Consider the following 21,635-nt stretch of genomic DNA (forward strand, 5'->3'; position numbering starts at 1 on the left):
GTTCCCAGAGAATCTGCCTTTAAGATATGTCCAGGCACTAAAATATAGAACCCAACTGAAACATGAATACTAAGCTATTTAGAGAAATATTTAGATTACTTTAAGTCCTATGCATTACAGATAAATTAAGCCTGAAGCAAAAACTGCAAATACCCACAGAATGCAAGTGTATCATGATATCAAATATATTATTTAAATCACATCATTATGGGTTTCGGCATAAGTTGCTCACTCTCTATTCATAGCTGCTGGACTATAATTACCTCCGGACCCTTTGCTTTGCCAAGTTGCCTGCTCCCTTTGTTCTCCCTCTCCCAAGAAACTCAAGTAACAAGCAGAATCAACACTATTCTCAACTACCCCAAATTAATAAAATATATTTCTTGTGACCCGAGACTTAAAAAAAAAAATCTTCCCAATTGTTGTGCACATTTCATGAAAAAACAGTTATGTTTCCTTGGAGTTAATACAGTTCTCAGAGCTTGTTTATATGTCCTTTTCCATGGGTTAAATGTATGTGAAGATCTAGTTTAATTATATAACCACCAGACAATAAGAACCATTAAGCAAGCTGCCTTCTTTTTGGTGGGGTGACCCTGGTTCTTCTCTGAGGCAAACTTTGGACAACTTGTTGGACCCTAATCTTATATCTTAGTCTTTGGTTACTCTGATTGGTCTAAATCAGGGTTTTTCAACCTCAGTGCTACAGACATTTTGGCCTAAAGCATTCTGCTTTATAGGATGTTTGGCAGCATTCCTGGCCTCTATTCTTGATGCCAGTAGTAGTCCCTCCCTCCCCACCAGTTGTGACAACCAAAAATTTCTATAGAAATTGCCAAACATCTTCTGGGGAGCAAAATCACTCTTGATTGAAATCTACTAGTTAAAATGATAAAAAATAACATTAAATGTATCACATTTTCTTAATTGAGTTTCTAAAACATACTAAATCCAACACCATATTATTTTTTGTAATTCTGCACATTTTTCTACATTGTCAGCCACACACATTTACTAAGATTAGAAATGGAAGTTATTGCTACCAAATAAAAACATAGTAAAATATAGTTTTTCTTGCTATTATTTTGCTTGGAAGAAGAGTTAAATGAACAAATTTCTTTCAATAGAAAAAAGAGACTTACCTTCATTCAAAAGTCATTTTTATTTTCATATAAAGTAAAAGATACTATAGATCATCAGTTATTTAGGATAAAAGTGAAGGTCCACAATTATTACTGTCAAGAACCCTCATTGGCATGATTTCGTGTATACATTCAGTATAATTGGTACAATAGCAAAATTAAAGGAAGTAGTAATCTTCACTTTTAAATATCACAATCACGTTTACCCTCTGACTGTCTCTATCACTTATATTATAGGTCAGATGTAATGATTCCCCAAAGTACCATGTAGGCAGATAATAAGCAACATATGATACCTTGTTGAGGTATCACTAAGTTCAATTCTGATACCCTTAAATTGTGTTGATCTTCCTTGGGAAATGATATAAGTGAGAAAGAACAATTCCACCAACATATTACAAGAATGTATTATTCACAAGATTTTCTCCTGGAGATAGTAAAGTGCTTCTTATTTTTCTGACCCAAAAATGCAGCAGTTGGAATTGGGCAATTCAGTAAATGCTATGCTCATTGCACTGCTAACAGATTAGTGATGGTATTTTAACCCCAAGGTGAAGACCAAAGCTAAATCCACAATAATATGTGAAAACTCCTAAGGTTAAATGGAGATGCAGAGTATTAAGAGACTCGCCTAAAGTCACAGAACTGTTCAATAGAAGATGAAGGCTTGCGATGCCAGCAATTAGAGTTATAGAATTCTAGTGCTAGAAGGGATTTAACAATCATCTGATCAAATCTCATTTTACAGTTGAGGAAACTGAGGCCAAAAGAGATGATATATTTCGCCCTCCAAAAATCACAGCAAAGTAGTGTCAAAACTGGGCAGGCAGCCCAGTTCTTCTGAACTTCAGCCATGGAACTCTTTCCACAAGACCAGAGGGAGCTCCAAGGAACTGCTGCATATAAATAAGCTGTTTTGTAATGATACTGTAGATTCCTGTGCCAAACCTTTCCCCTCTTTGCGTTCATCTGTTTGCATGATGGTTAATAAAGCAGTAGCATGGAATCACTTTTATAGCAAATAGTTCAGTGGAGTGCTCTTATCAGCATGGGCGAGGACACTCCCTGGCCCTCCTCCTCTAATCCTGATCCCTAGGTAGGCAGAGGGGGTTGATCTTGAGACATTTGCTTTGGAAAATTTTGGAAAGAAGACAAAGTGTTGTTCACTACCTTCATTTCTCTTTGACTTGTTCACTCCAAGTGCCCAAAGGTGCCAACTCAACTCCTTGGCTGCTCAAAGCCCCTTCCAAATTCCCAGACATGCCTTTCATAGGCCAAGCCCTATGTTTAATGTCTTTTTTCCACCACTTCTTACTTAGCTTCATTTGATTGTACTTAGCCCAAGATAAGATTGAGATATTTTGGAAGGTAAAGTCTTGTGGTGTTTCCTTAAATTTACCACAGAGATGGCTTCCCACTCTACGTACTTGGAGGATTGGTACTCTACTTTTAGTTTGGTGGATGTAGAATATCATTGTATTCTGTATTCATTTTGTTTGGCAATGATTAGAAATCCAAGTGGTTATGTTCGTCAATGGAAATGAAAATTCAGAAATGCTGACAAAAGATCTGAGGCTATAGATTTAGGGTTATTAAATAAAAGTTAACTGGTCATTAGATGTGAAAGTGGGTGAGATCTTTGAGGGGCAAGCATATAGAGAATATTACAGAACATAAAGACAAGATCATTTGTTATTCATATATTTAGAAGTTGGGAAAAGAGAAAGAAATCAACAAAAAAGACAAAGAGCAATCAAGGCTGTAAGAGAAACACATTGAGAATGGGATGTGTTATAGCGAATTAGATCAATTGCCCAGCCTTTTTGCCAAAATTAATCAGAGTGATGCAAATATGCCCTATCTGTGCTGAAATATGTAGATTAACAACCTTTTTCTAGAAATACACACACATATATACACTCACACACTGTTTCTACTGTCAGAAAAAACACACAGTTTCATGATGGGGAAATATGAAAAAATAGTTGGTGTACGTGAATGTTGGGAAACCATTATCATAAAGGAAAACTAGTAGATCCAGGAATGTATAACTCAGTGAGATTTAGAAGGAATGTTTATAAAATTCCATAATGATTCAAAAACTGAAAGCTTATTTGCATTTGAAATTAAGGTAGAAATGCCAAAAGACAACATGATTTGCTCAGAAAAACTTGTATTAAACTCATCTTATTTTGCTTTCTGAGATGATTATTTACTGGGCAATTCTAGATTAGTGCCATAGGCAAAATTTATTATGGTTTCAGGAAGTCATTTGATAAACACACTCGTGTTATCTCTCTTAAGTGGGAAAATGTAAGCTGAGAGAGAGTTTGGTCTGGTGATAATTGTACCCGAGTGTCAAGTAGTTTATCAATGTCACCCTGGAAGACAGCTTTCCTTGCCAGGGGGAGACATCTGGCCTTGTCCTAACCTATGCAGTGTTCAACATTTTTATCAATGATATTAATGGACAGAGAAAGCACAAGATTTTAGTTGTTTAAAAACTCGATATAGACTTGTATGTATGCATATAAGCACAACCAATGGACACAAGACACTGGGGTGGGGGTGGGATGAGGGCATCTGACAGGGGGTAGGAGAGGCTGGGGGAAGGTCAATGGGGAAAAAAAGGAGACATATGTACAACTATATGTAATACCTTAAACAATAAAATAAAATTTAAAAAATAAAATGAAAACTCGATATAAATTCATAGTCCCATGTGGTTCTTATAAAAACAAAAAAAAGTATAATCACTTTAATAAAAACATATATAGATCAAAGAGATAATCTAGTTGCTTCACATTCTGGAAAGTAAATGAATCCTGGAAATAAACATATTCAGAGGGAATATTAATCAGTTGAGAAGTTTCTAAAAAAAGATTTGAGAAAACTCTCTTTCTCTTATTGCCAGAAGTTATCAGGTAGTATTATTTTCTGCAGAAAGTATTTTTTATGCTTTAGGAATTGTAGGGAGTGAAAAATAATATTCTTGGATTGCCTTTTTGAGTTTGGCACAGTCTGAAAGTGAGACTCAGCAGTCAGGGAATCAGTAACCAGTAAAAGCTGGATTGGAGGACACAACTGGGACTTATCTAGAGGGTTTCCCAAAACTTCATCTCCGATTTAGACATTTTTGTCTACCCAGACACTTGGGTGCATAGCTAGACAACCACAGGCTTCCTGTGCAGGGGTTTTTCATGCCTTATAGCCAATGTAAATGCACCCATTTGGTGGAAGGCAGATCGGAAATAAAGAACATCAAAGAGAGAGCTGCAATTATTGGGTCTCTTCTGCTAAACCCACAATTAGGTAAGTCAGTTCCTCTCTAGGAGGGAGTGAGGAGTGGGGAGACTGGCCTGGACTTGTATTCTAGTTTCTCTCCTAAATTTTTTGAAAATTTTCACACATTTTAAAAACATTATTTGTTTCTGGAGAGCCATAGTTTACTCAAAGGAGTCATTAAAGAGCTGCCTGCCCATGGTGATCCTTAGATCAACCAATGTCTCTGCTTCCCTGTGAAGCAGGTCGTAGCAGTAGGACCAGGACCTCCGGAAGTTGGTCAGGATGATGGAAGTTCCGGGAGTCAAGGCAGAAGAAGACTTGGGTTTTTTAGTACAAAGACAGAGACTGAGGGGCTATGGGACCAGTTCTCCCAATAGTAAAGGGTATTTTAAGAGGAGAGCAGATGAACATCTCTGTTACTCCAGGAGGCCGTGCAGATCCGTTGGTGGTTACTGAGAGAAGGCAGCTCTTTGCTAAGTATAGAAAGAGAGTCTTAAGACAAGTAAAGCATAGAATTACCTTCAAAGAAAGCACCCTTCAGGAAAAGGGTGCACACAGAGGCTGCCTGATGGCATAGAGAAGATTTTCAGACTGAATGGGAAGTTGGATCAATGTCCTTAAGAAAAGGGAAAAAAAAATCCTACTTCCAGGAAAAGATAAAAAGAGGCAGAGCTAAGGTGTAGTAGGAAAAAAAAAAGGGAAAGGCATTACCTACTGGGTATGTGTTTATTTATTTATTCTTTTAATTAGAGGGACTTTTAAGAACTTCTCACTTAGACCCAAAATGCAAACTTCTCTTAAATGGCTGAGGAAAACCACTTTCTCTAAGCTGGGTTTATGATTTCCCTGAAAACAAGTCATGTCTGTAGGCTAGTAGGAGGAGCATGGTTTTATTTTTACTTCTAATCTTCAAAATCACTTTTTACTTCTTTCTCAAAAGTCACTTATAAAGTATGTCAGGAGCAGGACTATGTGCGAAAACGAAGAACTCGAGGTCAAGGCAAGACATAAGTTTCTTATGCGCAAGCCGTAGCATTGGAACAAAAACCAGTCATTGTTAATTAAGTAAAACATGCATCCAAAATGCTGAGGAAAGGCAAAGAAGCCTGTGTACAACACGCTGCTTGGGATAGGCGGGATCCCTTTCCGCTTCACTGCTCTTTTGAGTCTGTGCCAAAGGACTTCTTAACCCAGAGGTAGACGTGGATTCGTGGGGAGGAATACTAGAACAATGTGAGCAGTAGGGGATGACTGGCACAACTTACGTTCCCACCTGGGACAGAAAGGTGAGTGGCAGGTGTTCCTCTATTGTATCTCGCTGTGTTTCATTGGGAAAGGTCATAAGGTGCGACGGTTCCATTAATATCTACATTCCCCACTAGGCTGTCATCTCCATGAGGGCAGAGGCTAGATTTCCTTTTACTCACCATTTCATCTCTCCAGTGCTAGCACAGTACCTAGTATATCACAGGCTCTCCGTAGATATTTCTCGATGTGAGAATAAAACTAAGGGGCTTTAAGAAAATAAAACCAGTCGTCAAAAATGACTAAGGATCTAGAGTTGTCAAATTCATGGAGACAGAAGGTGGAAGGGGCTGGCGGGAGAGGAAAGGGAGAACTGGTGTTTAAAGGGTTCAGGGTTTCACTTCGGAGAGATGAAAAAGTGCTGGAGTTGATTGGTGTGATGGTTGCACAATAATATGAATGTATTTACTGCCACTTAACTATACACTTAAAAATAGTTAAAATGGTAAATGTTATGTTCTGTGTATTTTGCCATAATAAAAAAATCAAATGAAAAGAATGACTTCCGGAGGAAGGAGGGGGGGCTATTCTAGTGGAGTCTCAGAGCTCACCTAACAGGGGAGCCTCTGACGTGTAGGAGCGGGGTTCACGTGGAGTGTAGACGGATAAACCGACACAGAATTTGCTGGTGAAAGGAGGCTCCTCGGGTTATGATTTGAAAAGACATTTATCCAGTCCAAGCGCTTCTTTAGAGACGATAACGAGGCTGCTCTCTCTTCACAAGGTCTATCATGTTTCACCCGGAGAAGCGAGGTCAGTTTACCGATCCCTCAGTCATGGGATGGGACTGTGCCCAGTGTAAACAGACAGGTGGTTTTAAGTTCTCTAATGCTTGAGCCAGGGCCCGCTTTACCCCGCTGTGGGTTTTCTCAAGTCGTCTCTCTGAAGTTGAGTTTGAGGCCTGGGAAAGGAAAACCAATGACTAACCGAAAGCTATGGCTTGTCTGTTTTGAAGGAGCAGGTGCAGGGGGCAGGAATTTTGCCCGTCGATGGAGCAGGTGAGGCTCAGCTACCTCGGGACCTGCCGCGGCTCTCCTCTGGCCAGGAGAGTGGTGTCCAAGGCCTGGCCCTGCCTGCGGACACGCTTTCTGCAGAAGAACATGCGTGTGTCTCACCCGACGACATCTCCTTGCCTCCACTGCCAGGGAGCCCCGACTCGCCCCTCGCACCGTCCGACATGGAGGTAGAAGAACAGGCCAGCCCCTCTCTCGGCCTTCACGTGAGCAGCGACAGGATGCAGATGGGGACCAGGGGGCCAGGGGAGGCCCAGGAGTGTGGCCTTCCCCCACCTGCTGCTTTTGCTGATACTTGCAATGATGAGAGAGAAACATTTTCAAGTCATTTTGAGAAGCCTTCCCCCCAGTTCAAAGCTGAGCCCCCATTCACGTCCAGAGGGTTTCTGGAACAGAGTACAGCCATCAGCAAAACCCATGCTGACCATCCTGGGAGCATGCCGAGTGGAGTGCATGAGCGAGCTTGCCAGCAGCACCCGCGGGCTCGGGAAAGTGTGCTAGAAACACGGGAGGAAATGCATGCTGCTAATAACGGCACTAAAAACCAAGACAGGCTGCATGCTTCCCAGGACGCGCTCTCGGGCCTCGGGTTTCAATCAGGCCCCAGCCGGGCCTATCAGAGGCAAGTGGCTTCCCAGGAAGAGATTAAAAGTACATCAGCAAAGAACAGCGTGGTCAGCCTAGCTGGCCAGGCACCCCATTTCTCCAGGCGCCAGTCTAATGTCACTGTCGTGGAAGGTTCTCCAGTGACTTTGGAAGTTGAAGTAACAGGATTTCCAGAGCCTACACTGACATGGTGGGTAGCCTATAATGATGAGCCTTAACCAGAAACAAATCGAATCACTGAGGGAATCATTGTGGGTACTAACTGACAGGTGCAGGGATAGCTGATTAACACTCGCCAGCACTGCAACTCTGCATGATGCACCTTCACATCAACCCCCAACTCTCATCTTAGGAGCAGCATGCTAATCCCCGGAAGCAAAAAAGTAGCCATATAAAATAATAACAAACTCCAAAAGCACTGTGACTTCGTTGTGCTCTTTTTGTATCCATTTAACATTCCACATTTCTAAAGATGGTGAGTTGAAATGCTTTCCTATTATTTATTTTTGCATAAGCATGACATTTTCTTGGTTTAACATCCCTTATTCAATTAAAAAAACACATAAGAACCTGGTTTCCCCCTTTTCTTTCATTTGCCTATCTCAACTTCTTTCTCTTCCCAGCAATCACTCATGTCACTTTTGCAGTCCTTGTTTGTTTCACTAAGATTTCTTTTTATACATTTCTTCAGTGTGAGAGGTGGAATACAAATATTTCTTTCACAGTTACTTGTAGTGACAGGCAATAAACCCATTTTTGAAAGGTGGCGCAATAGCTGAGCTGTAGACAATATGATTTCACTCTGGAGACATTATTATTTTTTAGCCTATGTGTTTTAATAGGAGTAAACTGCGGAATACAGGTTTTGAATCACATACTGTTGCTATGAAAGCAGTTCTAACTTTCTCAATACTTGGGTTACTCTTAAACATTTTAGAAAATTTTCAACCTTAAGCAGATTTATTTGAGGACAAAGTTATAAATTTGTGGGTACGAGCTCATGTTTCTAAACTACGATAAGTAAAATAACATTTATTTATCATAATGTTTAAGTCGATATTAACTGATTGGTTTCAGTAATTGTGTGTGCCCACTGGTGGTACTTGAAGTGTAAGTCGGTTATCTAAAGAATTTATGAGAAAACTTTGGTTTCTCGGATTATTAAAAGAAATTGCACTTGTGCTACAGTGCAGCATTTATGCTTTTTGTTTTATTTTGTTGTTTTTACAATTGCATGGTTTTTTACAGACCAGGAATTTCATATTTATGAATTTAAAAGATATTTAATTCATCATTAAATATCAGTTTACCCCAAAGAAAAATGTTGTCTGAAGTGTTTCTTATTTTTTTTCTACATAACAAATAATTTGGTTAGAACATATTATTGAAGAACTATTGCAACTACTAGGTGTAGCGGTTAATAATGGCGGATTTTGTAATCAAAGAAAACAAGATAATTTCAAGAGAAACATCAAAAGTGCTTTTTTTCAAAGTAATGTTCTTCACTAGCTACACATTTCCCCACTTTCAGGTAATTTGTGGATACCGTCCCAATAGAACTTTTCTTATTTTGAGGCAAACCATTCAGAGACCCAATTTTCCACTTTGTATGTTTTGAAGTGCTGCTCAGAAAGTGTGTGTGCCATCGATAGGAACAAGTGGAAATCTGAAGGAGCAAGGTCTGGTGAATACGGCATGTGGGTTAATACTTCCCAGGCAAGATCTTTTAACGTGTCTTCAACTGTTTTGAAGTGTGTGATGGTGCGTTATCATGAAGCAAAATTACTTTGCCATGTCTTCTGGCCCATTCTGGTTGTTTTACGATCAAAGCGTGGTTCAAATTAATTATTTGTTGTTGGTAGTGATCAGTATTAACTGTTTCACCTGGTTTTAGAAGCTCATAATACACCACACTTTCCTGATCCCACCAAACACAGAGCACTGTCTTCTTTCTGAAGCGATTTGACCTTGCAGTCGATGTTGATGGTTGACCTGGATCAACCCATGATTTTGTGCATTTGGGATTCTCAATATAAATCCACTTTTCATTGCTAGTCACAATTCTATGCAGAAAAGACTTTCTTTTGTGCCATTGAAGCAACATTTTACTGATGACTTTTCAGTTTTTCATTTGTCTTTTGTTCAGTTGATGTGGCACCCATTTTCCTTCCTTTAAAATCTTTCCCATTGCTTGTAAACGATCGGAAATTGTTTTTGAGTTTGACACGCATCTTCATCCAATAATGCTTGTAATTGTTGGTCTTCAAACTTTTTTGGTTGACCTGGACATTCTTTGTCTTTCACATCGAAATCATCACTTGTAAAACACTTAAACCACAGTTCACAAGTATCTTGAGATGGAGCATGTTCACCATAAGCTTCCTGCCGAAGTATATGTTATCTTTTTCTTCAAAACAAAGTAATGAATTAAAACTTCCAACCAATGCTCTTTTTTGGGGGCACGAAATTCAAAATTTTTAAGCATAAAAATATCTATGATGTTAACACCTTCAGCAAATTTGACATATGAAGTTTTGAAGCTTGCTGTCAATACAACCAAATAGCATGCATATCAAATCGCATATATATATCAACATATGTGTAACTCCATCTATTGAAAAAAAACTCCGCATTATTAACTGGTACACCTAGTATAATACTGAAGGACTATTGTGAGAAAACATCTTACCCTCAGATTTGCAATTTTACTCCATTAACAACTGGCGAGCTATCATACATTCTTAGGATACTTGGAAAAATGCAAAATTATCACTTAGGCCATGAGAACAGAAAATGATTCAGGTTTGTCATCACTTCTTGTGTAGAAGAATGTGGGTATTGATAAGTAAAGAATCTAGAATATACAAAATAAACAAATTATTTGCTTTATAAAAATATGCCGCTAAGTGCTCATGTTCATAGGAAACTTTTAGAAATATGTCATTAATAGTAATAATCCAATTGCATAAATGCCTTTTATAATTAAAAACAATTTTCTTCTAATGAGATTCATTCATTAATTAAATGAACTCATCTCTCCAGGAAATGCTGTATAAGCACCTTCCTCTAACACAGCATATTGGTATTTTCATGTGGATCATATGGGATGAATATAATGGGGCAGATGAGGGTCACTCCAATGCAGATTCCAGACGCCACAAACTGCTGTTCCATCGCAGCTGAAAGAATGAGGGGGGGCGAATAGGAGGGTACCATTTCCCATTCTAGATAATTGCTATGAGCAAATGGAGCCCCAGTGTGGCCAGATGGTCTGCTTTTTTGGGAGTAGTTGGATATCTAAATTTTCATATGCAACATTCTAATTGTTAACTACTGTCAAAGAATTTGGTTTTTAAAAACATGGTCTGAGCCGATCAGGCACTTCTCTGGCCACCAGCCACCACAGCCCCTTTGGAATCTGTGGTAGCTGCAAAGCCCCTGCTCCTACTAGAAAATATTGCCGTGGTGATGGGTTTTAGAAATTGGATATGATGTGAATAAACAGTGATCCTGATTTTAAAAACAGACTCTCTGCTTCAGGTACAAGAAGGGCCAGACATTGCCTGCGGATGGACGCTTACAGGTTTTACACAAGGAGACGAGACACGCGGTGTTCATTCCGAAGGTCTGCCGGGCAGACGCAGGCCTCTATGTGGCTCGGGCCCAAAACGCTAGTGGCATTCTCTCTTCCAATGTCATCCTCCATGTGACAGGTAACCGCAGGCCGCCAATCACAAGGATAAACTGGATAATGCTGTGCGTCATCTATGTTAGTGTGTCGCTCGTGTACTGGCTACTCAGACAGTAACTGTGGCGTTGTCACCCATGGACGTCATTCTCGCAAGCCTAAAGGACAATACTGTTGTTTATGTTCCTGCATTTCCCACAAAGCATCCCCCAGCAACTGTATCTCCTTTCCGGCCATACTGCTTGTTTGGCTAATACCACTGTTCAGTGAAATAATCCAGTTTTCTTAAGTGCTTTAATCTATTTGAGGAGCTTAGAAAATTATTTGCCTTTGGATAAGGGTACATTTTTTTGTATTCTAGAGAGAGTTGTGTTCAATATAAAACAGCAAAATTATGCTATGTTTGTTCCTTCCTAATTTAGGAGCATGCAGATCAAGGCTCATAGCATAGAGATGTGAGTCAAATTTCAAATCCAATTGTTTGAAAAATTATTTTTAATTGTAGTCATATTCATCTCTTTGTGGAATAACAGTAGAAATAGTGAACTGAAGTTGTAATTTTCATTATTGCATTACGTGTCCTTTAATTTTGTTTTTCATGTCTTGATCTCATTTATTGAAATATATCTTATGTTTCAACATAGTCCACATTCCTGAGTCTGAGGATGCTGCCATAAATAACCGCTCCTCATGTTGCTCTCACAAGCTTGCCATTGGAGAATAGATGTGCAACTCCAACTTTAAATGGAGTTTCAAGGTTCCAAAGCTATGCTTGTCATAGAATAAGATGGAACACAGGCAATGCGGGGGGACCAACATTATTCCTGTCATTCCATTGGCAGGTGTGAGGCAGCCATGTTCCGCCTGCTTCTAGTTTTGATTCTGCTGCTGACCATGTTTTGCAGCCTATGGTAAGGCATATCAGTGCCTCAGCTTTCCATTTGGAAAATGGGGTCATCATCTACCTCTTGGACAATTGAGAGTTTTCATTTCATATCTTATAAAAATCTATAAAGTTAAAAACAGCATGCTATGAATACTAAGGGTAATTATATTGTTTAATATAATTTGTTATCACACTGCCTCCTGTCTGCTAATTCTCTTTCAGATGTTGTTTCTTCAGAATATTAAATTAAAGGAGTGGTGTTAGTATGTGATCTCCAACTGTTCACATATGAGAAAATGACATTCTATAAATTGGAGCTTTAATTCCTTTCTGATTTCTTAAGACTATATCCTTTGCAGAGACTTGAAATTAAATTCAGGAGGATGCATTTAGTATGATCAGGGGGCGGGGGGACAGTGTGTAGTAAATGACATAAGATGAATTCTATTCTTTCTTATAATTATCACTGTGATATTGAAGAATGTTTTATGGCTTTCTGAAATATATTACTTAGAAAAGAGGATCATCGTTTTAGCTCCTTTAAAATAGACGTAAATAAAAGCTGCATTTATTTTTTAGATTTTAAAAATAGTCTTGTCATGCTAGGGTAAAATCTTGAGTTGAAAGAATAATTCATTATAGTTTTTTGAAGAAGGGAAGGAATTAATCATGTTGCTATAACACTGTCTACAAATAATAAAATATTTAAATGTAATATATTCAAGTTGATATTTAAAAGTTACTGAATGTTAACTGGAGATGCGAAGTGTGTGGTTGAGTAAAAAGTTGCATTTGTTTTCTTGTGCTCCATATTTAGTTTAATTAAAATATTAAAACTCTTAATTTTCTTTCAATTTTTGACATAAACCTATGAAAAGCTTATATACACAGCATCCCAGGAAATACATGGTCTCTTAACTCTCCTATCCTTTTGGTCCAGTTCCAAGTATTTTGCATATCTCGCCTAACTGCTATTCCCATGTTGAAACTAGAGTGTGAAATCTATTCATGTCCAAAGAAGATAGGCAGGACCAGGGAAAAAATTCTTGCCCCACCCTCTATCTCTGTCTTGATAATTTAGTGGGATCCCTTTTCCCATTTTGTCAGCTTGTTTGAATCTGTGGTATTTAGGGGATGGGGACTTGCCAATTTGCTTCACCTGTTGCATGCGTGTTAATATTAGTCCTTTGGGGAGTTGGGTGGGACATACATACATTCATGGTGTATGAACAAATAAGGTATGTAAAGCCCCTGCTATATTTGATGTATATATAAATATAAGATTGTACATATATGATTACATATACATACATAGAGTTCAAATGTTGAAAAAAGACAGTATGCTGATATTCATGATATATTTCAGATAGCTTTCTGTATATCTCTGTGTCTACTAGTATCTGTGTACCTACCTACCTATTTTTCTGGGCTCTCAATTGACTAATTAGTAATTCCCACAGCAGTAAAGAATAATTAGCTATTGGTTATATTTATTTTTATTGATTTCAGAGAGGAAGGGAGAGGGAGAGAGAGCTAGAAACATCAATGATAAGGGAAAATCATTGATTGGCTGCCTCCTGCATGGCCCCCACTGAGGATGGAGCCCAAAACCCAAGCATGTGCCCTGACTGGGAGTTGAACTGTGACCTTCTGATTCATAGGTTGACACTCAACCACTGAGCCATACTGGCCGGGCCAATTGGCTATATTTATATTTCAAAGACTTAAGCGTGATATTCCTTTTTGCTAGGATTTCTTTCTTGATCAAAGAATTCTCCTTATGAAAATATGAACTAAAATTATTGGGTAAAATGGAAAACATAGGAACTTCAAATGATGATCCTATTTTAAGATATAATTATGATTTTTGCCCACTTACTTCTAGAAAAAATTCTGGACAGTTAGTAATATCAGAACAGTGTTTCAATAAGAAAATGAAAATGAGATGGAAGATTAAAGAGAATATGTACTTGACACCTTAAAGGAGTGCAGTACAAAGCGTTCGTTGAGCTTCCTATAAGCAAAATCACTGAGTCTCCCAGTTCTGACTTTCTAAGAAGAGTATGTATAAACATTTTGTTGTAAAGTTTTTCTCACACTGAATTCCAGGAGAAATATACTGTACAAATCCTTACATTTGAACCTCTGCATATTTTATAATACCTAAAATAGTTGGGGGAAAAATCAGGAAAAAAGTTAGCTATTTCATTCAATAATGTTAACATATAGTCAAGACACAGGCTTAAAGTAGATTACTGCAAAACCTTCTAACTGCTTCACTTAAGTTTAAATTCCTTCACGTAGTATATGAAACCCTTGCATACCTGGCCTCCCCTTCCCAGCCTCTGTTCCCACCCCTTCTGACCTCTCCTCCCCCCAGAGCAATATTTAACTTCATGCTCTTTCTTCTCCCTAGTCCTTTCTCCCCCGAACTCCCGTACTCTCTTCTACCCTATCTACATGTAGCTTAACTGCTGCTTACTTTTCCAGTTCCATTTGAGATACTTCCCCCAGGAAGCCTTCTGACCCATCGCGTGGAGTGCAGATGTTCCTGCTATGCGCACTGTCAGCACCAGAGCTGCCCATCCTCATATCCATCAATACACAGCATCAGAATTGCATGTTCGAGCATCTGTCTCCTCTGGCGAGAGTAGGAGATCTTTATTAGCAGGATCTTGACATCCCTGTTCATCATTATATTTCCAGCACCTAATATTACATGATTTGAATTGTTGTCAGAGGTAAACAAAGATAAACTTAGCTTGTTTTTTCTTTTTGGAGAGAGGGGATGGGGGATGTAAAAAGAGAACGATATATTTGTTCCCTGATTATTCTTCCTTATTGTGAACATTGCCCGGTCATAATCAGCTTCTAGCCAGGAAGAATGTATAAAACACCTAACCTAAAAAACTTAAATAAGAACCCTCCCGATTCTCTGAGCTAGATCCAGATAGATGCTGGCTCTAGTGGTCAAAACAATACTGCAGAGTGAAGAGGCAAAATCCAGGGCCATTTTTCCAACATGTTAAAGCAGATAAAATCAGGCACAGTCATCTTCAGGTGTCAGTGCAGAAGTGGTGTCTCCACGCTCAGTGACTATGTCCTACCTGCCCAAACCAGAAGTTATACACTTCTTTAGAACACTCCACATATTATCCATGTTTTATTGCCGCGGAGGCTCAGTAATCTGGTTGTGAACAGATTTTATTTGAAACCAGCATTTCATTCATATGTGAACTTGAATTCCAAATGAAGGAAGGAAATAATAAGCACCTTGTTCTACTTTATTTTTATTCATGACCATTCCTTGCTAGAAATTGCTATCTGAAGCTTTTTTTTATCCCCAATCCTCACCTGAGGACATGTTTTTATTGATTCTATATAGAGAGAAAGGGGTAGAGAGAGAGAGAGAGAAAAAGAGAGAGAGAGAGAGAGAGAGAGAGAGAGAGAGAGAGAGAAAGAGAGAGAGAGAGATGGATTGGATTGGATGGATTGCCTCCCATACATGCCCAACCTGGGAGCAAACCCACAATCTGGGTATGTGCCCTGACCAGGAATTGAACCCACAACCTTTCAGTTTACCGGAGCCACACAGGCCAGGGCACTATTGGACTTTTTTTGACATTCCTGTCGTATCTACAATATTTTAAATGTATCCATGAAATAGGTTAGTTGAAACAAAACAAAATATTTCCTCCTAGTATGCTCTGATATTGTGCTTGTCAAAGCAAATGCCAAAGCATGACACACTGTTTTCCATTAATAGTAAGCAGAATCTTGAGCTACATCAGAAAGCCAAAAGATTTGCATTCACGAGTGAAAGTGTCCTGCTTAAAGCAACAATTCAGTTTCTCCACTTTTATCATGAGATGAGATTTGAATGTTGTCAGGTGTGTATAAATTCAACCTAAAATGGAAAGTAAAAAGCTACTAATTTGGCCTTTACCCATGAATCCCCACACCACTGCTCCTGGTGTGGTGAGAGTGTGCGTCACATCATGAATCACCCAAGCATCAGTGGTGAAGGTTGGATGCATGGCATGCCTCCAGATGAACAGTCTTTGATTCTTGTCTGATTGGCCAAGTAGCTCTTCCTTTTGTTCAATGAATATTTCCTTCTTTTTATAAAATAGGAGAATTTTTATTTTATTTAACTCCTTAAACTAGGAGGATTTCTTTTTCCTCCTTTTATAATGGAGGATTAAAAAATCCTTATTATTATATCATAAAATTAACATCCTCTCCTCATTAAAGGACAGGGAACAAAAAGAATTGTATAGGCAAGAATATTTGAGTGCATATACTTCTCTGTAGCACAATAAAAAAACAAGTGAAGTTGAAACATATTTTAACCACGGGAGTAGCTGGAAAACATTGATCCAACCTGATTTTTCTTTAAACCAGAACAATAATAGTTACATAATTTGAAGTTTTCCATCTGTATTTGGATGGCTCCCTGCTATGGCTTCCCCCCCCCCCCCCCCCCCCATTTAGAACCCATGTAAGTCAATACTTGTGAAATCCAGCTCCGGAGATAGCTAATGAAATATACCCTTCCCTTTGTCATTCAACAGCTGTTCTCTTCCAAGAATGTTATTGATTCAAACAACTTCAAAATGACGTTTTTATCTTACACTGGCATTAAAAATCATTTAATAAAATCTTTCAGAGATAAGAATTCAAAAGATGAACTATAAAGAAACATACTTTACTCATGGCAAATAGTCTCTAGCCCATATTATGCTAGTGATGCTAGAAAGTCTCCTTTCTATGTAATAAGTATTATGCAAACCCACACAGAGACAGGCAAACTGAACAGTTGGACACACAGTAGGACAGCAGTTACCTGGCAGAATTAAGAAGGCTAAAATGCCCACCTGCTCCACAGCCTTCTCTAGCAGCCATCACCATGCCAACCCTCAGAGGCCTGCCTTTGATTGAAGTTGATGCAGCTCCAGGCAATGCCTTTTTAAATGCCTGCTTATTCATTTCTACCACTCTTAAGGGAGTAGTAGAATTATTTAACAACTCCTGGTCAGGGTTATCAGATTAAATAAAAATGTCTTCCCCCGCCCCTTAAAAAATGAAAAACTGATGATGATTCTTGTAAGGAAATGGGATCTGTGGGAACCAGAAAGAGTTGGGCTGCATGCTGTGTCCCCCTAAGTGCTGGGAAATGTAGGCAGGAAGCAAAAAATAACCAAACATCAAGATGAAGAAACGGTCAAATTTGGGTTTCATCCTCCTTCTCAGTGTGAATTTCCTACAGATTCAGGAAACACATGTGTATGTGGGGAGTAAATGTAAATGTATGTGGGGAGCCCCTAGAGGAAGGCAGAGGCCATAATAACTTGTGTCTGCATGACATTTTTGTCACCCAATTAGAGGACTATACTGGGTAGAACAGGGTGTCTGGTAGTCCCTAAATTCAGTGACTGGTATTCTTCCAAGAAGGCATGAAAGAGATGGAGACAGGAGACACACAGGGAAGGGCCATGTGGCCATGGATGCAGAAGTGGGTGACATGCAGCTGCTGTGAGCCACGCGGCATGGGAGACTGCAACCACCAGAAACAAGAAGAGGCATGAGAAGTCTTCCCTGGAGACAGCAGAGTCTCTTACTCAACACCGTACTGGAAGTCCCAGCTAGTGAGTAAGACAAGCAAGGGAAAGGAAAGTTACACAGATTGGAAAAGAAGAAATAAAATCATCTTTATTTCCAGGTAGGATGATTTTCTACATAGAAAATCCCCCAAATCTACTAGAAAAAAAACCAAAAACTCTTGGAAGTACTAAGTGAATATAACAAGTTCATTAAAAGCAGGAAGCCTGCAACAATTACATCCAGGAGAAAGGCAGGGATGGCAAAAAATAAATCCCAGTGAATCAGCCGTCTCCACAGGCCAAGGAACATGGATTTGTCCCTTTTCTGGAAATTAGTTATAGACATCATAGATATTTCTAATCTAGTTGCAACATATAACACTTGATTTTTCTTGCAGCTTCCTGTGATACTTGGGGTGGGGAGGGGGTGTTGGAAAGAGGTAAATTATCTGAAGGAGACAATGCTCACCAGAGCAAGGGAATACTTGATGTGGAACTTAAGTCAAATTTGATCATTTGCTGGCCATTGTCATCATTAATAGCTGAGGAAAATTAGAATGGCATTGTAACAATAGCATTGTAGAGCTGAGCTTCTCCAAGAATAACAGAAGGAAAGGAGTCCTTTGGCCTCTGACATGAAATCCCAGGTGATGTATCAGTTGGCACTCTGCTGCACTGCAAAAATGAATATCTCTCAAGATTAAGTACTTCCATATCTGCAAGATGGGCTCATGCTGCCCATATATCTCCAAGATTTCTTGGTAGAACCCAAAACTAAAATATGTCAGCCATTGTATTCTACTTTAAAAAGTAGTAATCAGTTTCATAAAGCCATATCTTGTACTATTAATCAGTAGAAGAGAATACAAGTGGCTACTTTGATACCTACATTTAACTGGAAACTTTTTGATGAAACTAATCATTTTAATTTTGTAAACTTTAACTATAACTGTTTTCTTAAGATCCATGTTCTTAAAGGTCATATTTGGTCACATATGTAATTTGTCTAAAATAGAATGGTCTTGTACTTTATCACTTAAAAGAAAATTGATGCACCACAAAAGCCAAGTATTTGTGTTTTATAAAAAAGGCTTTGCAAATATAATCACAGAAACAGTGGAGTGCTGTTAAGACCCATCCAAGTCTTACTAATAGATGTGCAAGCAAAGTACTCATCGTAAATTTTATTCAAACCTATGGATGCATACTATAAAATTGCACAAATATTCATTTTCTACTATAATTAAAAATAGATCATGAACACTATGAAGAGTGACCAAGGCTTCACAGAATATGCATGTGTGAGTCATGGCCAACTCTAGGTTTTCTTGGCATGACTTCCATTCTTCTGAGCTCTAACTCTGATGCCATCACACAGACAACCTCAGAATTACAAAAATCTATATGTTTTCTTTAAATATGAAAAATTGTGGGTGGTTGGATGAATCACAATTTTGTCTCACTGCATGTTACATGTCATTAGAATCATTTTGAATTAATAAAAATCAATGCAAGATTTTTTTATCTTGGTGATACACGTGTGTGTGTGTGTGTGTGTGTGTGTGTGTGTCCGTACCTACTCAGAATGCATTCACATCTATATGAGTTAGAAAATATATAAAATGCCCAGGTGATATATGACATAATGAGGTTAGAAAACACCTCATTTTAGTGGCACCAGTGCCATGAGCAACCGATGGCCAAGAGTTTATGAAGAAACAGGCTTTTCTTAATTTAACAGTTACATAATACATACATATTTTATGTGCATGCTATAACATAAAACATCCAGCAAGAATCCAGTTTTTTAAATGTATAATTAGAAACCAGTATATTTCAAACAGGATTCCCACATAGCTGAATTTAAGGGGAAAATGTTATTCAGATAAACATACATTAGCATATATATATATCAACTCCAAATAGAAATCCATTTAAATCCCCCAAATATAGCAATCCCAAAACAGTTATTTATAAATAGAACTAGAGGTTGCTTTTATTTAAATGTAATAATAGTATAAGTCATGCTCAAGAAGCAGCTGATGGTTTTTTAATTTATTGGCTACTGGAGGCCCGGTGCACTAAATTTGTGCACAGGGGGAGTTGTCCCTCAGCCCAGGCTGCACCCTCTCTAATCTGGGACCCCTTGAGGGATGTCCGACTGCCCGTTTAGGCCCAATCCAACTGGGATCGGGCCTAAACGGGCAGTAGGATATCCCTCTCACAATCCAGGACTGCTGGCTCCCATCTGCTCGCCTGCCTTCCTTCCTGATTACCCCTAACCGCTTCTGCCTGCCAGCCTGATCACCCCCTAACCACTGCCCTGCCAGCCTGATTGATGACTAACTGCTCCCCTGCCAGCCTGTTTGCCACTAACTGCCCTCCCCTGAAGGCCTGGTCACCCCTAACTGCCCTCCCCTGTAGGCCTGGTCCCCCCCCAACTGCCCTCCCCTGCAGGCCTGGTCCCCCCCAACTGCCCTTCCCTGCAGGCCTGGTCGCCCCCAACTTCTCTCCTCTGCTGGCCTGGTCATCCCTAACTGCCCTCTCCTGCAGGCTTGATCGCCCCCAACTGCCCTCCCTTGCAGGCCTGGTCCCTCCCAAATTCCCTCCGCTGCTGGCCATCTTGTGGTGGCCATCTTGTGTCCACATGGGGGCAGGATCTTTGACCACATGGGGGCAGCCATCTTGTGTTGGAGTGATGGTCAATCTGCATATTACTCTTTTATTATATAGGATAGAGGCCTGGTGCATGGGTGGGGGCTGGCTGGTTTGCCTTGAAGTGTGTCCTGGATCAGGGTGGGGGTTCCCTTGGGGTGTGGGGCGGCCTGGGCGAGGGGCCTGTGGTGGTTTGTAGGCCAGCCATGCCCCCCCACGACTCAAGCGGAGGCCCTGGTATCTGGGATTTTATTTATCTTCTACAATTGAAACTTTGTAGCCTGGAGCGAAGCCAAGCCTCCTGCTTGCTCCGTGACGGCAGCCATTTCTGTTGGAATTTATTTATCTTCTATAATTGAAACTTTGTAGCCTGGAGTGGAGGCCTCGGCTGGCCAGGGTGTGCGGAAAGCTTGGCTTCCTCTGTCGCTGGAGAAACCCAAGCCTTCCTCCTGCTCTTCGTGGCTGCAGCCATCTTGGTTGGGGTTAATTTGCATAATCACTCCTGATTAGCTGGTGGGCGTGGCTGGTGGGTGTAGCAGAGTGGTGGTTAATTTGCATATTACTCTTTTATTAGATAGGATTGTATTTGAATTGTTCATATGAAGTACTGAACTTGAGTCCTTAAAGACAGACTTCATTTCTCAAGGTCATTAGAGCATATATGATTACTGCAGGAATAAGTGTTTTGTATGCTCATTCCTTTTTTATTAATGGTTTATATATGCTAATAATTAAATGTATATTATTCTACTAAGTACCTGTAAACAATAGAGTTTACTTGCCTTTTATTTTTTTAGTTCTACTGGGAGTACTTTAAAATGTAATTTAACATTAAACTCCTGTAAAGACAATAAATTCAATCTGATTATCTCATTCAACATTTTGCAGATAAGGGATATTTTTTCTAATATGAATATTGACTCACAAATTACCTTAATAAATTCTCTAAATAAATTATTCCAATTCAAGAGGAAAAAGCATGGTGGTAGTTAATGTTTGATAGAGAACATACTTCTATTTCACATCCCATTGCAGACTAGAGATCTGTTGTGTGACAGGACAGTAATCAAAGCAAGTGAAGCCAGTTTTCTAAAGTCAAAGATGCTGGTTTCTCAATGTGGCACTGACTACTGAATTCACTTCCCCTATACTTTCTCACCATGCCTTTAGTTTTACTGGGGAAACGTTTGGGAAAGATAAAATGATGAACAATTTGTTTTGTCTGGCACTAGGTATCTAATCATATACTGCATAGATAACTGAACCCAATGGTCATATTAAACATTTTTCAGGTTTGTGGAACTGTACTGATGAAATTTACAGAAATGGAATTTCACGTCAGACACAAACAGGAAATATTATCTAAGGCAACAAGGTGAGAGTTGATGAAGGCAAGATGGCAAACAATAGCTTTAACCACGTGAAGAAATGATAAATGATATGGAGGATGGT

General features: G+C 39.3%; 1 protein-coding gene across 4 annotated transcripts in view; it reads left to right on the forward strand.

Moving 5' to 3' along the window:
- The window catches only part of CCDC141 (coiled-coil domain containing 141), a 177,033-nt gene extending 164,323 nt beyond the window's left edge, over positions 1-12,710 (forward strand). For 2 of the 4 annotated variants that reach the window (XM_079782191.1, XM_079782192.1), the window contains exons 23-24: positions 6,688-7,541; positions 10,892-12,710. In XM_079782191.1, coding sequence (XP_079638317.1) covers positions 6,688-7,541; positions 10,892-11,159 — 1,122 coding nt within the window. In that variant the 3' untranslated portion in view covers positions 11,160-12,710. Of the gene's footprint in view, positions 1-1,890; positions 2,090-6,687; positions 7,542-10,891 lie in introns of those variants that run through there. The other 2 variants (XM_079782193.1, XM_079782194.1) reach the window with 2 other exon arrangements.
- Positions 12,711-21,635: the final 8,925 nt, after the last annotated feature.

This window comes from Cnephaeus nilssonii (assembly GCF_951640355.1).
Source record: "Cnephaeus nilssonii genome assembly, chromosome: 10".
NCBI classification, from domain to species: domain Eukaryota; kingdom Metazoa; phylum Chordata; class Mammalia; order Chiroptera; family Vespertilionidae; genus Cnephaeus; species Cnephaeus nilssonii.